At 30.9% G+C, this 12,356-nt stretch overlaps 6 protein-coding genes and 3 pseudogenes across 9 annotated transcripts, besides 1 other annotated feature; 2 read left to right on the top strand and 7 right to left on the bottom strand.

The window, feature by feature from the left end:
• Window positions 1-21: part of a mobile genetic element that runs on past the window's edge.
• A 1,513-nt stretch (window positions 22-1,534) lies between these two features.
• Window positions 1,535-2,003, bottom strand: TVAGG3_0007200 (annotated as a pseudogene). The gene has a single exon. A coding segment is annotated over exon 1 (469 nt).
• A 223-nt stretch (window positions 2,004-2,226) lies between these two features.
• On the bottom strand, window positions 2,227-2,987 carry TVAGG3_0007210 (annotated as a pseudogene). Its single transcript has one exon. A coding segment is annotated over exon 1 (761 nt).
• A 13-nt stretch (window positions 2,988-3,000) lies between these two features.
• On the bottom strand, window positions 3,001-3,536 carry TVAGG3_0007220 (annotated as a pseudogene). Its single transcript has one exon. A coding segment is annotated over exon 1 (536 nt).
• Window positions 3,537-4,016: 480 nt separating this feature from the next.
• On the bottom strand, window positions 4,017-4,400 carry TVAGG3_0007230 (uncharacterized protein; the record flags this gene model as incomplete). The annotated part of the gene is made up of 1 exon (XM_051219812.1): window positions 4,017-4,400. The coding sequence occupies one exon, from the start codon at window positions 4,398-4,400 to the stop codon at window positions 4,017-4,019; it is 384 nt and encodes a 127-aa protein (XP_051104798.1).
• Window positions 4,401-4,478: 78 nt separating this feature from the next.
• Window positions 4,479-5,615, bottom strand: TVAGG3_0007240 (uncharacterized protein; the record flags this gene model as incomplete). The annotated part of the gene is made up of 1 exon (XM_051219813.1): window positions 4,479-5,615. One exon carries the CDS (start codon window positions 5,613-5,615, stop codon window positions 4,479-4,481), a length of 1,137 nt encoding a protein of 378 aa, XP_051104799.1.
• Window positions 5,616-5,970: 355 nt separating this feature from the next.
• Window positions 5,971-6,646, bottom strand: TVAGG3_0007250 (protein ubiquitination; the record flags this gene model as incomplete). Its single annotated transcript, XM_001312279.1, has 1 exon — window positions 5,978-6,412. The coding sequence occupies one exon, from the start codon at window positions 6,410-6,412 to the stop codon at window positions 5,978-5,980; it is 435 nt and encodes a 144-aa protein (XP_001312280.1).
• A 70-nt stretch (window positions 6,647-6,716) lies between these two features.
• TVAGG3_0007260 (acetylation-dependent protein binding) lies at window positions 6,717-7,826 on the top strand (the record flags this gene model as incomplete). Its single annotated transcript, XM_001312278.1, has 1 exon — window positions 7,125-7,598. The coding sequence occupies one exon, from the start codon at window positions 7,125-7,127 to the stop codon at window positions 7,596-7,598; it is 474 nt and encodes a 157-aa protein (XP_001312279.1).
• A 260-nt stretch (window positions 7,827-8,086) lies between these two features.
• TVAGG3_0007270 (uncharacterized protein) lies at window positions 8,087-10,269 on the bottom strand (the record flags this gene model as incomplete). Its single annotated transcript, XM_001312277.1, has 1 exon — window positions 8,168-10,264. The coding sequence occupies one exon, from the start codon at window positions 10,262-10,264 to the stop codon at window positions 8,168-8,170; it is 2,097 nt and encodes a 698-aa protein (XP_001312278.1).
• A 299-nt stretch (window positions 10,270-10,568) lies between these two features.
• Window positions 10,569-11,465, top strand: TVAGG3_0007280 (uncharacterized protein; the record flags this gene model as incomplete). Its single annotated transcript, XM_001312276.1, has 1 exon — window positions 10,661-11,344. The coding sequence occupies one exon, from the start codon at window positions 10,661-10,663 to the stop codon at window positions 11,342-11,344; it is 684 nt and encodes a 227-aa protein (XP_001312277.1).
• Window positions 11,466-12,356: the final 891 nt, after the last annotated feature.

Consider the following 12,356-nt stretch of genomic DNA (forward strand, 5'->3'; position numbering starts at 1 on the left):
TGGATATGGAGCAAATGAAGGTCGACTAAATTTTTCCTTTAATGGTTGAATTTTCGGGTCAATTGGTTTATTTAATATCTTGAAATCCTTTTTAAAATCTTTTTGCTTCTTAAATGTTTGAAATGGATATAATAAAGTGAATGATGAAGGATTAACTGAAGGAGGAGGAGGTACTACTGTTGGAGGTTTTGGTGTTGTAAGTGGTTTAATTTTATCTGCTTTGATTTTGGAATTCAATCCTCCCTTCATTAATTCTGGATGTATTTTATTCATTTGTTTTAAATATGCTGTATATAAAGGTTTGATATACTTTCCCGCTTCGAGTTTATGTTGAAGGATGAATTCCAAAAGTTGATCTTCATTTAAAAGTCGGGCTGAATATGGTTTAACTAATGAATCATAAATTAAAGCTTGTGCATCATTTATGGTCTGAAGGACCTGGGTGTTTTGTTCCTTTTGTTTTTGTTCCTTTTGTTTTTGTTCCTTTGGCTTTTGCGGCTCGGGATTATATAATTTATATAATTCATCAATATCTTCTTCTGTTAATACTTTATTTTTGAAATCTTTCAACTGTTTAAGCTGTGATTTAGTTTTTCCCTTTATATATTCATTATTTTTAATTTTGTCTTTAATTTCAGAAATTATTTTATTATGATATTTCAAAATTTCATTTTTATAATATGGATAATAATATTCCATATCATCACCCGTTATATTATTATTATATTTTTGGAGATATGCTTTTAAATCATAATAATTAAGAAAATTTTGATTAAATACTAAATCATCAATTAAAATTTTTAAATCTGTGTTATTCATTTATATAAAAATAAAATCAATGTTTTAAGGGTGTCCACCTCTTTGAATCATAGTATCAAAACCATCATTAACGGTTCCTTTTGTCTCTTCTGTGGTATTTTATTAAATAAATGGCATACAACATCCATTTTCACAACATACAGCCTTAGTGTGTGCTCCTGTTAATGCAGTCTTACCAATTGTTAAGCGAGTCATTGACCCATTTTTAAGTTGTAAATTAATATTCTGACCATCAAATATCAATTTATCATTTATTATATCCAAATAATTTTTAGGTGTTAATTGTTTATTTTGTCGTAAACTAACACCTTTCATTTTTTGTGCAATCTTTTAAAATCACTTCCATCAATTGAACCATTGAATGATGTATAACACTTAGGACATAAAGCAACCATGTTATCACCTTGTTTCTCAATTGCTAAACCCAATAACTTCTTCTCATGTGCTTTTTCTTCAGCTTTATTCTTTAATTTAGGTTTAAATTTCTCATCAAAACAGAAGAAATCAAAAGGTGCGAATTTGAAAATGTTTTTATCATAAAATTGTTTATCGGTAACAATTGCTTGAAATGCTTGAGTGTTAGGAAGATTTGGGTCGCCAGCGATTGCCCAATAAGATGAATCAGTATCACCTTCAATGAAATGAAAACGATTAACATCCATGCATTTATACATAAAATCATAAATGAAAACCAAATACCAGTATTTAGCATTATCTAAAGTGAAGAATGCCTCTTGTAAACATGTATCACATCTATAAAATCTATCTTTAAGCATCACTTGATATGTATCTTCACCTATTTCTCTTATGTTTTTAAACTTATTTGACATACATGCAACGCGTGCCTTCTGTGCATTCATTATTTTAGTCTTTGCGTAATTTTGTGTATTCATTGCATCGTAACCATATGATCCATTAAGTGAAATCTTGCAAAATAAACTTTTTCCTTTATTTCCTTCTAATTCAGCCTTTTGTCTTTCGTTCATAAATTCGTTCGCAAATTCATTAAAGCAAGTGTTTTTCGTAAATGTTAAAATTGATTGAATATCATCAATGATAAAATGAAATCTGTCTATTAGATACCAAAGATAATAAGAAGAAAATGGTTGATATTGGTTGTGTGTTGATGCTAACTGAGTTAATTTCCTCTGTTTCTGGTCAACTGGTAGATTGTTTGATTTCATGTAATTATACATAAAACTGCCAATTGTTTTTTCATCTGTGATAATATCTAAGTTTCTTATTATCGGTAAAAAGTTTATGTAATCATTAATGTATTTTTCATCAATGTGACCCTTTACTTCAGCCACGAATAAAGTATTTTTCTTCTTAATAATTCCCAGTGCTTTTGCTTTCTTTGTTGCTGTATCACAAATGATAACACCATTCAATCTTCCCGGCATATACATTTTATGGTCAGTATATTGAATGAAATCATGAGGATTAGATGAAAATGATGAAGGATATAATGAATTAAAGTCAACTCCAACGAAATGAGTCATAATGTTGGTGGTGTCCTCATTTGATACAGTTTTAGTTTCTGGATTATATGAAAGTTTATTAATGTGCGTGATTCCTTTAAGATTAACACGATGTTGAACATTTGATAGACCACCAGTAATTCCATTACGGAGAATGTGATAAGCTTCAACTGAATCTAAAGTCATTGGTAAATTATTTTTTAATGCATAATTTCTTAAATTGATTCTTAAACGTTGAACATCTTCATCTTTATTTGATTTTACGACATTGCAATAACAACACATTAACTGACAATTTTCTTTGGTATGTGGTTTTTCATTATCTATTCTATCCAATGTTGGTTTATTTGCATATGTAAACGCTTTACCACACATTTTGCATTTAGATGAAAGGATTAAATCGTGATAGTATTGATAGTCATCCATTGAAACATTGTTTTTAGTATCCCTTTCCGCTTTTTCATCTTGTTTCTTATATGATTCAATTTTATATTTCCAATACTTTTTTGTTAATTCAAAACTTGATTCCACATTTTCTTCTTCTGGATATGTTTCGTTAGGATTGAAGTTCTTATATGCTAACGCGTAACGAATCATTGATGCATTCGATGATAAAGAAAGATTATGAAGCATGTCAATTTTATAAACAAATGTTTCTTCGATAATTTTATCAATTGGGTCAATCATAATTTCAACATCTTTATTGCAATAATGAATAAAATATTCTAATCTATTCTTAAAGTTTTTAGCATCATTGAGATATATTTGATAATCTGAATCGGATATTGTTTCTTGTGTTAATGCTGAATAAAATGAATCTTGAGTGAATGGTTCCTTTTTATATAATTCATCTTCGTAATTCTCCCATGTGATGAATTGATAAGGGAAAAAGGATTTAACACGTGATTTATTGTTTCCGAAATCTTGAGTGAATTGGTCTAATGTTCCACCCGCTATATAATTTCTGATGTCAATAAATCTTAATTCATATGGACAGTTTGTTTTCTTTACTATGACTTGCTTAAATTGAGAAGAAGAACCCAGCATTGATTTTATCTTCCATTTTGCAGTATTTAAATCACGAAGAATTAAATTTAAATCAAACTTTCCTGAATTAAAACCAATGATATTCACTTTATTAAATTCTTCATCTAAAAGCTCTTTAAATGCTTCCTTCTGTTTTTCATTTAATGTATGATACAAAGTCCCCGCCGTTTGGTCCGTTTGCGACTTCATTAATTCTTCATATTGTTCAATATTTGATTTAGCAACTAATGAACAGGTTGAAAATAAAAACTCAATCCAATCAGAAATAAAAGAATCACTCGAAGTTAAGCAAAAATTCCTCGTATATGTTTTATCGTTTAATTTAACCGTTGATGATACCATGAATGGTTTTAAGTAAGCGTTTAAAGTTGCACACTCAGAAAGTTGTAATTCTTCTTTAGTCTCTAATGTTTCGAAGTCAAAAGTAATATAATATCTTGTTGGTTTATAATATTCCTGCAAATTATGTGCTAATAGCCATTGATATATCTTCTGTTTCGTAATATGTGGTGCATATGGTTGTTGTGTGTTTTGCAATTGAACGTCTTGAATTAATCTTCCATTATTTTCTTTACATTTCTCACAATGTTTTAAAAATCTTCTTTGGTTTTTCCTTTCTGGATCATCACGGATAGAATATACTTCTTCTTTGCAAAAGGGGCAAACTTTCTATCCTGTGAGTGCTTCAACGTCTGTTATTCTGTCAGCGTGAAGTTTTCCACATGGACTCTGTGTTAATAAAATATTTACTGTTTCAAATTCTGGATCTATCATTATTGAATCCACTAATGGAAAGTCTACCTTGTTAATGTCTACGTCTTCTGGTTGAGGATCACAATAATAGAAATCAATATTAACATTTAACATTCTTGCTAACCTCTCACTTTCTGATGAAATGTCAAATCCTTCATATGCATCTATGGCTTCATTTAAATAACTTCTACGAGTTTTAGGATTAACACCATCAGGAATGTTATAGAAGCGTTTAAATAACCTTCTACCTTCGGCTCTTATTTGATTATCATTCATTTTAGCTGTTCCATTTTTGTTCATTTATGTAAGAATAAAAATTAAAAAATAAATAAAAATAAAGTTTATTTTTTTAAAGTCCGAGACTCAGAGAGTCCAGGGCTAAAGTCCATAAAATGAATTAAGAACACATAAATTTTTATCATCTGCGACGTGACGAATACATTTTAATTTACTCAAGAATGCGTACCCTGATACATTAAATCTAATTCCTGTCTTATTTAATTTCACAACTTTGAAAAGGAATGTATGAATAGCTATAAAATGATGAGATGATGTTTTATGGGTTGCTTCCATTTTTTCTGAAATAAATGAATAAATATAATGCTTATACGTTTTCATATCTTTTATATTCTTAATAACGAATGGTATAGACCTTTCAACTTCGTCTTCCTTCGGTGCTGTTCTTTCATATGAAACATTATTGGTATCTTCAATAATGAAACCACAATCACATAAAATTTTATAGGTTCCAATTGTTTCTTTTGATATTTTATCTAACAAATCAAAAACTTTATCAACACCTGTACATTTATTTAAATAATAATTTGTGTAAATATCATGGTCTTCTTTCTTAATCGTATTTGTTGCATATGTTACATTTTTCAGTGCTTTTTTGAATTTTTCAGAATCAAGAGGAGGTGAAAGTAATATACATGGATAATCTCCATCGTCAATAAATTGTAACTTATGTTTATGAATAAATTTTGTGCCTTCTTCTGAAAGTGTTTCGTCAATATCACCATCTAATAAATTTTTAGTAGATTCCAAAAAGTAATTTTTATATCTTTCCTCATGTGATTTTTGAACTTCTGATTCTGAAGCTGGGATATTCATTAAACCCTCTACTTCATTCTCAGCATTTCTCAATTCCTTAATTTTTTCATCTATTTCATTTCTTAATTGTTCCAATTTCTCAATCTCATCGTTATAATATTCATCTTGTTTAATTTTTTCTTCAAAATATTCAGGAGGTGTTTCAAGGCTCTCTGAGCCCAGGTCCTCTGGACCATAAAGAGGAATATTCTCCTGTTTTTCAACTTTTTTGGGATATAAATATCTCATTATAGCCTTTTTAGTAATTGGTCCGTTATATTTAAATTCATTCAACAATCTGGAAAACTCTTTCACATTCTGCATATATGTTGGATAAGAACCGTCTCCAAAATTTTCTAAAATATTTTCTAATTCTGAATTAGTGAACTTTAAAGATTTCAATGAATTAGTTGTTATACTCATTTATCATTAAATAAAAAATAAAAAAAATAAATTTAACTTAGTTTTAATTTTACGTAAGAAGTCAATTTTTTAAATCTTGATTTATTCAAAAACGTAAGAATAAAAACCGTAAGAATCATACATTTTTTACTTCATATGTTAAAAAAAAGATACAAAATCGTTCAATATTGTATGAATTCTTACGTTTACAAAAAAAGTCACACAACCCGTCCACATATACTACTAATTTGATTCAGAAGAAAATTGAGATTAAAACTAATTAGTTCATATTATGAGAACATTCATCTTAACTATATTTCTGATACTGTAATTTGCTCTAAAAATAAAAATGAAAAATTCATAATTTTTAATATCTTATCATTTCATTCCTGCTCTTCAACTATGATCCCATCATGATCAAATGTTACTGCTGCATTCCCCATGATAGTCAAAATATCATTTCCATGCTCTCCCTTCTCATATTTGATAAGTCTATGATATTTATGGGTTTGGACGAAAACTGATATGTCACGAAGGGTATTGTGGTTTAATATTCTTGAAATGAAATTCAAAATTTCGAAAGCTGCCTGAGTATCTTCAAAATTGTCTATCTTAGCATGCTGGGAAAGTGTTAACACGTCTGAAGTATTAAATTTCCTACTGATGATCGAAAATGTAGTTTTATATTGTTTTGTGGTAAATGAACACTTATCAAAGATATTGCAAAGCTCTGAGACTGTTCTTAAGCTAATGAATTCTTCGTCATTATACCAGCTATTAAGTGTTTTGGCGTAAGTATCATAATCAATGGATGTCATACGCAAAAAATGGTATTTCAAATCTCAATTCAAATCAATTTGTGATTTTCAAAATTTTTGATTTGTGATGATTTTTGACATGCGATGGCAAAATTATGACCTTGTATTTCTCATAGGGACAATATTGTTAGAGCAATGGGTATTGTGATGTGTTAGCCCTAGGTCTTCATAATGCAATGAATTCTGTTTTATGATTAGATCAGTTTTATATATATATAATCATAAATGGACTTTTTGCATAATGCAGAAAAGTTTTTCAACTGTTATATTTCCCTATAAAACGAATCTCGTTTGAAATAGTGGGCTTAAAACCTGCTTACTTACTGTATTCCTATGCACAAATGTGGGCTAATTTTCATAGTCATGCATTAAGCAAGTGTCAATTTCATGAGACATAAGATAACACATCATTTCTTTATTGAATTTCTCAAGTGCAATTTAATGAGCTGTTCTTACAATCATGTCATTTGAAGAGCAGCTATACTATTAAGTTCATCAAATTTATCGTCATTATGGCGGTGTGAGTTAACAAAATTTGAGGTTTGAATCAAATTAAATGTGTTTTCATCCGTTTCTGGAAATGGAGTTAAATGAAACTACAATGAGGAATGATGAAGATAAAATCGTTCTGGGGTCAAAATTGTTGAAGATAAACTTACTTGATGACTCAAGAGAAAGAGCTTCAAGATTCTAAAAAAGTGACAAATCTAAAATGGGCAAAAACGATAAACCTCAAACTGCGACGTTAACTCAAACCCAAACCGACGCATGTTTGAAGATAACTAGGGAAATTTTTGATCTCCCTATTGCCACTTACTTCAGAGCTCCAGTTAATACAGCTGAATTTCCAAACTACAAAGTCAAGAAGCCAATGGACTTGGGAACAGTTATTCAGCGCTTAGATGAGCAAAAATATAAGAATGTTGACCAATGGAGAAACGATATGAAATTAATTTGGGATAATGCAAAAGACTTCAACTCGCCTGATTCAATTGTACACTCTGTTGCATTGGAACTCAAACAATACTTCGAAAGAAAATCTGATAGAATACCAAAAAACGAAATGGAAGCTTGGCAATTCGAATTACAAGCTTGCCATGGCAAAATCCAAGAAATAATGGCCTTAAGACCAACACCTCGTCCCAAACTCGTACTTAGAAGAAATTCCACAAATATTGGAGAATAATTAAAGTTATTTAATTGAATAGGATAGTTATTTGTTGCTTGATGGATATTAGTAAACATGTTTGTATTTTTCACCTGAAACATTTTTATTTGCTCGATCAAATTCATCAATTCTCATTGAATTCAATAAATTTTAAGTAGATTTCACTTAATCTCGATCTAGGGTAGATCATATTCATGATTCAAAGCATTTTATATTTCCAAATTTTTCTCATTATTGTGAATCTATAATAAATCAGTATTCTTTTTTTGTTCAAAATTTATATTGAATAATTTTTTTGGAGAATTTTAAGAGGATTTAATCAAATTTAAATATGCAAAACTTTCTAAATTTTGTAATTAAACAAGTTTAAGTTATAAAATACCTTAAAACCAATAGATTATTAAAATTCAATTCAAATATTTTTGATTCCCATGATATATCTATTACAAATAATGTTTTTATTACACAACTTTGCATTTTATTTGATTAATGCTGTTATATTCTATAGATATTTCAAAATTATTTTTTCAATTAACGTATAGAAGTAGAAATAGAGAAAAATATGAAAGTATATATCAATCAAAATATTATGCCATTTTAATTTTTCTTGAATACACAATGAACAAAGAAAGTAGCGCGAAGAAGAAAGTTCCAATCCAAACAGGGAAAGAAACAATCGCAATGTTATCAAACCAATCCATCCAGCTGTTAGGTGTCTTTAAGATAACTGCTGGTGCTTGGCTGCACAAGTTTTCATCAAGTTGTCTTGCAATTTCTTTCAACTGCTTTGAGAGTTGTTTCTGCCTCAGTCTGTGTCTGAAGAGCTCTCTTCTCATCTGAAGCCACTCAAATCTTTCGCATAAATCTAATATTTCTTCAACAGACTGGCCGTATTGCTTAATCTGCTCAACCAAAGCCTCCTTAGATATACTTGCTGTTCCTGCGCCTACTTCGTCTGCGAAATTAAGCAATTCTTTAATACGTCCTAACCTCTGCACAATTTTGGCTCGGCCTTTGCTCAAGAAAGCCCTCATAGCGTTTCTATACGCCACGTCCTTCGATAGTTGGCCGAGAGGATAATGAGTACTACTCGGACTCATAATAGTTGCAGAGTTCCAACCTTCACCGGCTGTTAGTCCGTACAAGTGTACAAGCGTTGATCGTAGTAATGGCCTGATGTCGGGGCTCTGAGTTGTAAATGTAGCTAATGTGGACCAATCGTACGCGAAAGCAGGGGATGACTTAGACAAAAGTATTGGCTCTCCACTTCCAACAATAACTGCCGTAACAACTTCTCTTTCTGTGATGTTTGCGTCAGATCTTAGTTCATGAGGAACTTCTAGCGAACTTAGCTCCTCGCGGAAGAGCATTTTATCAATACATCTGTAGTCATCGTAATTTCGGATACGAACTGACTCGTCGCATTTAGTAACTCGAGTTGTAATCGGAATTCCAATTCCTGGCCACTCGTTTAAGTTGATATTCTCGAATTCGTAGACTGCGGACATGTTGTATAACAAATACGACGTCATGTAGTTCGTGTAATTGAGAGATGGGAAATTTTTGTTCGTATCGCTGAATGTAGTGATAGAAATCTTTGTTTTACGGGAGAACGGGGTCTCAAATGTTGGTGTGACTGGAGTGATAACTTCCTTGAGGCCATCCAATATGATTGCGCTCAACATTCCCAAAAATTGCATCTGAGCTGAGGAATATGGGTTGGATTTGAGCTTTTCCTCACGTAATTTCTGTATATATTTGTTTACTTTCTCACAATGCTCGCGCTGCTTGGCATTTAGGTTCGGTCCTTTGCATAATTCGAAAGTTTCTTGTAATGCGGCGATTTCACGTTCGTAATCTTCAGAAATAAGGTTCATTTCTTTGTCTTTGGCCTTGTTAATGATGTTGAACATGTCAGACCAAAAAATTCGTCCGGATGTGAACCAATTTTGAGAACAACGGTTTCCGCCTTTGTAAGCGTTCGAAACTAACTCTTCGCGTAAGAAGTCCGATGTATTTAAGCGCAGATAGAGTGTATTTGCACTATTCCAGCCTGAGAAGAAATTCGGATATCCGTTCTTTGCCAAAGTAATGAGTTCATCGACTTGGCTACTCCATGATTTGTCTTTGTCAAGTGTGATGTTGAGAGAAAGATCGCCTTCGAAGGCTGGGCTGTTCTTGGCACTCATTTTTTCTGCATTTTCCATTCCTTCGCAGTAATAATATTGTTCTCTGCTGCAAAGTGGGAAGAATGCAATATTTGGAATCTTGTAGTGCTCGACTAATGATTGAAGGAGTCTTTCAATTACGTAGAAATGAACGTATCTCCTCCTTTTATCATAGCTAAAACGTGCTGTATAGTCTAGAACTTTTTCAAATACCATGTGGACTTGCTCTGGTAATTCGAATACTGAAAAAACGAACTTGTATTTCATTGGAGGTGCTTTTGAAACTTCGGAAGTAATAAACTGATCAGTTGAATTGGTTTTATTTTGGTATGTTGTGAAATCGAAATTTTTGAACCATTTCTCAAGGGATTCTTGAGATAATGACTCTTTCTTTATCATATCGTTTTGTCCGATGAAAACAACTGATACTGGTATCTTAACAACAATTTCTGGTATATGTTTTTCAATATCGTCCAAAACTGATGATGTTAGAAGGAATAAACTAAAAAGAAACATTAAAATTGAATTTGAATAAAAAATAATCGTTTTTCTCTTTTCAGATTTCCCTAAACTGGCCATAATTTGGATGTTGAACATATAACATGCGTCAATTTATATAATAGCATTTTGGGCTAACTTCATTCGAAATTTCAATTTTATATTTTTATAATTAAGGTTGTGGAAGAAATTGAGATTAAAAACAGATATAATTTTCCAAAGTAGCGATAGTATTTCTATAGATTTTGGATAAACTTAACCTTTTAGTAATGGATATTTCAAATTTATCCAAAATATGCAAAATTAACGATATATTCTCTGGCAAAAATCCATTTTCTCTTGATGGCAATTCTATTTATTTTATTAACCGACTTTGTAGATTTCCCCGCCTTGACCCTTTGAAAATTTAAAGTGATGTTTGGAAAGCTGGAAGTAAAATTGATACCGAGGAAGAACTCGGATGGAAACAGAATTAAAAAGAAGAATGGAAATCCTTTACAAAGATTAAATGTAGAAAGTTCTGCACATTTGCATGACATCGCTCGATATATTTATAATTTAGCGTTTCAGAAAGAAGATCCTCACTTTGAGATCGGACTTTATTTATCATCGAATGGAGTAGAATCCAAATTACCGCTTACGCTAACTGTTGGAGAGTTCGCATTCATTACCCATCAAACTAATTCGGTCGAAATTAAATATTCATATAACAAAGTACATATAGATGAACCGCCACGACCTGTACCACCACCTCCACCTCCTCAATCGAAAATTACACAGCAAGATATTATCGCGCAACTACAACCTACATTTTTACCACCTCTACCTTCTCAGCATCCAATTCCTGAAGTTAACGAAACTAAAGCTCTTGATAGTGTGATGAAACCACAAGAATATAATCCGCCTTCTATTAGATTTGGCGAAGGCATGTCAAATATACTATTTAGCACTGGATTAACACTATGGAATGACTCTTTTGGGCCGGTTCCGATGGAAAAGAAGAATTCGAATCCCTCAACTGGCGAGAAAAATTCAACTCCAGAATCGGAATGTCTGAAAAACCAATTGGAATCACTTATGCAGCAAGGAAAGCATTAATTGTATGTAATAAACCTAAACTATTGTTTCTTAGATTTTATGTAATTAACAAAATACTTTTTATAGTCTTTCTCACCATCTTTTAACTTTGCATACTGCATGAGAACTACGTGCTTGTACGTTAATTACTAGATTTTGAATCGAAATACAACGCAATATTTCAATATCAGATTTATGTCTTTTCTAATTAGTAATAATACAAAGTAGATAAGGATGAGAAAAATCATGAGAATAATTATGAAAGTTTAGATATCTCATATTATATTCTCAAATGTATGTTTATATGTGGGAAAATACATGTGATTGAATTTATCTAGACATAAAACTTACATTAATGCATTAAATACTCATTCTTGTAAAATGAAGATGAAAATTAATTTGGAACCAGAACCTGAAGATCCTCAAGACATAAAATCAAAGACAAATTCAGGTTCTGCATTTATGACAACAGATAAATCGGGTCTTTACTTTTCTGTATTATCAATATTTGTCGTTCAAGCTGTAATTATTTATTCAACAATGAATAATAGCAACAATATGAACTTACAACAAATTCCATCCACAACAAAAATCTATAATTACCAAAATGAGGTGTACTTACCGCTGCCATTTAATTCGATTATCATTAACATATTTAGATTTTTCTTAAGAATACCAAATGAAGCCGGAGTAGTCATTTTAGCGTCACTTTATACATTTATATCTACGTTTTTATTCAGAAAAGTATTGCGAGTTCTGAAATTATCGAAATACGCAAATCCTATCACATGCATATATCTAATATATCCATTTTCACGAATTACATCATGCTGTATTGCTTCACGCGATATTCTTTTATTAATTTTAATATATTTATCTATCATCCTCTATCATCAAAATCAGTATATAGTTCTTAACTTTATTTTACTTTTAGCAAGTATTACATCAACAGAAGGTATCATTCTCTATATTGCAGCAGCACTTTCTTATACTTTTAGAAATACTATCGTTACTTTTATATACACAATACAAA

Source organism: Trichomonas vaginalis, chromosome IV (assembly GCF_026262505.1).
Source record: "Trichomonas vaginalis G3 chromosome IV, whole genome shotgun sequence".
Classification (NCBI taxonomy): Eukaryota; Parabasalia; order Trichomonadida; family Trichomonadidae; genus Trichomonas; species Trichomonas vaginalis.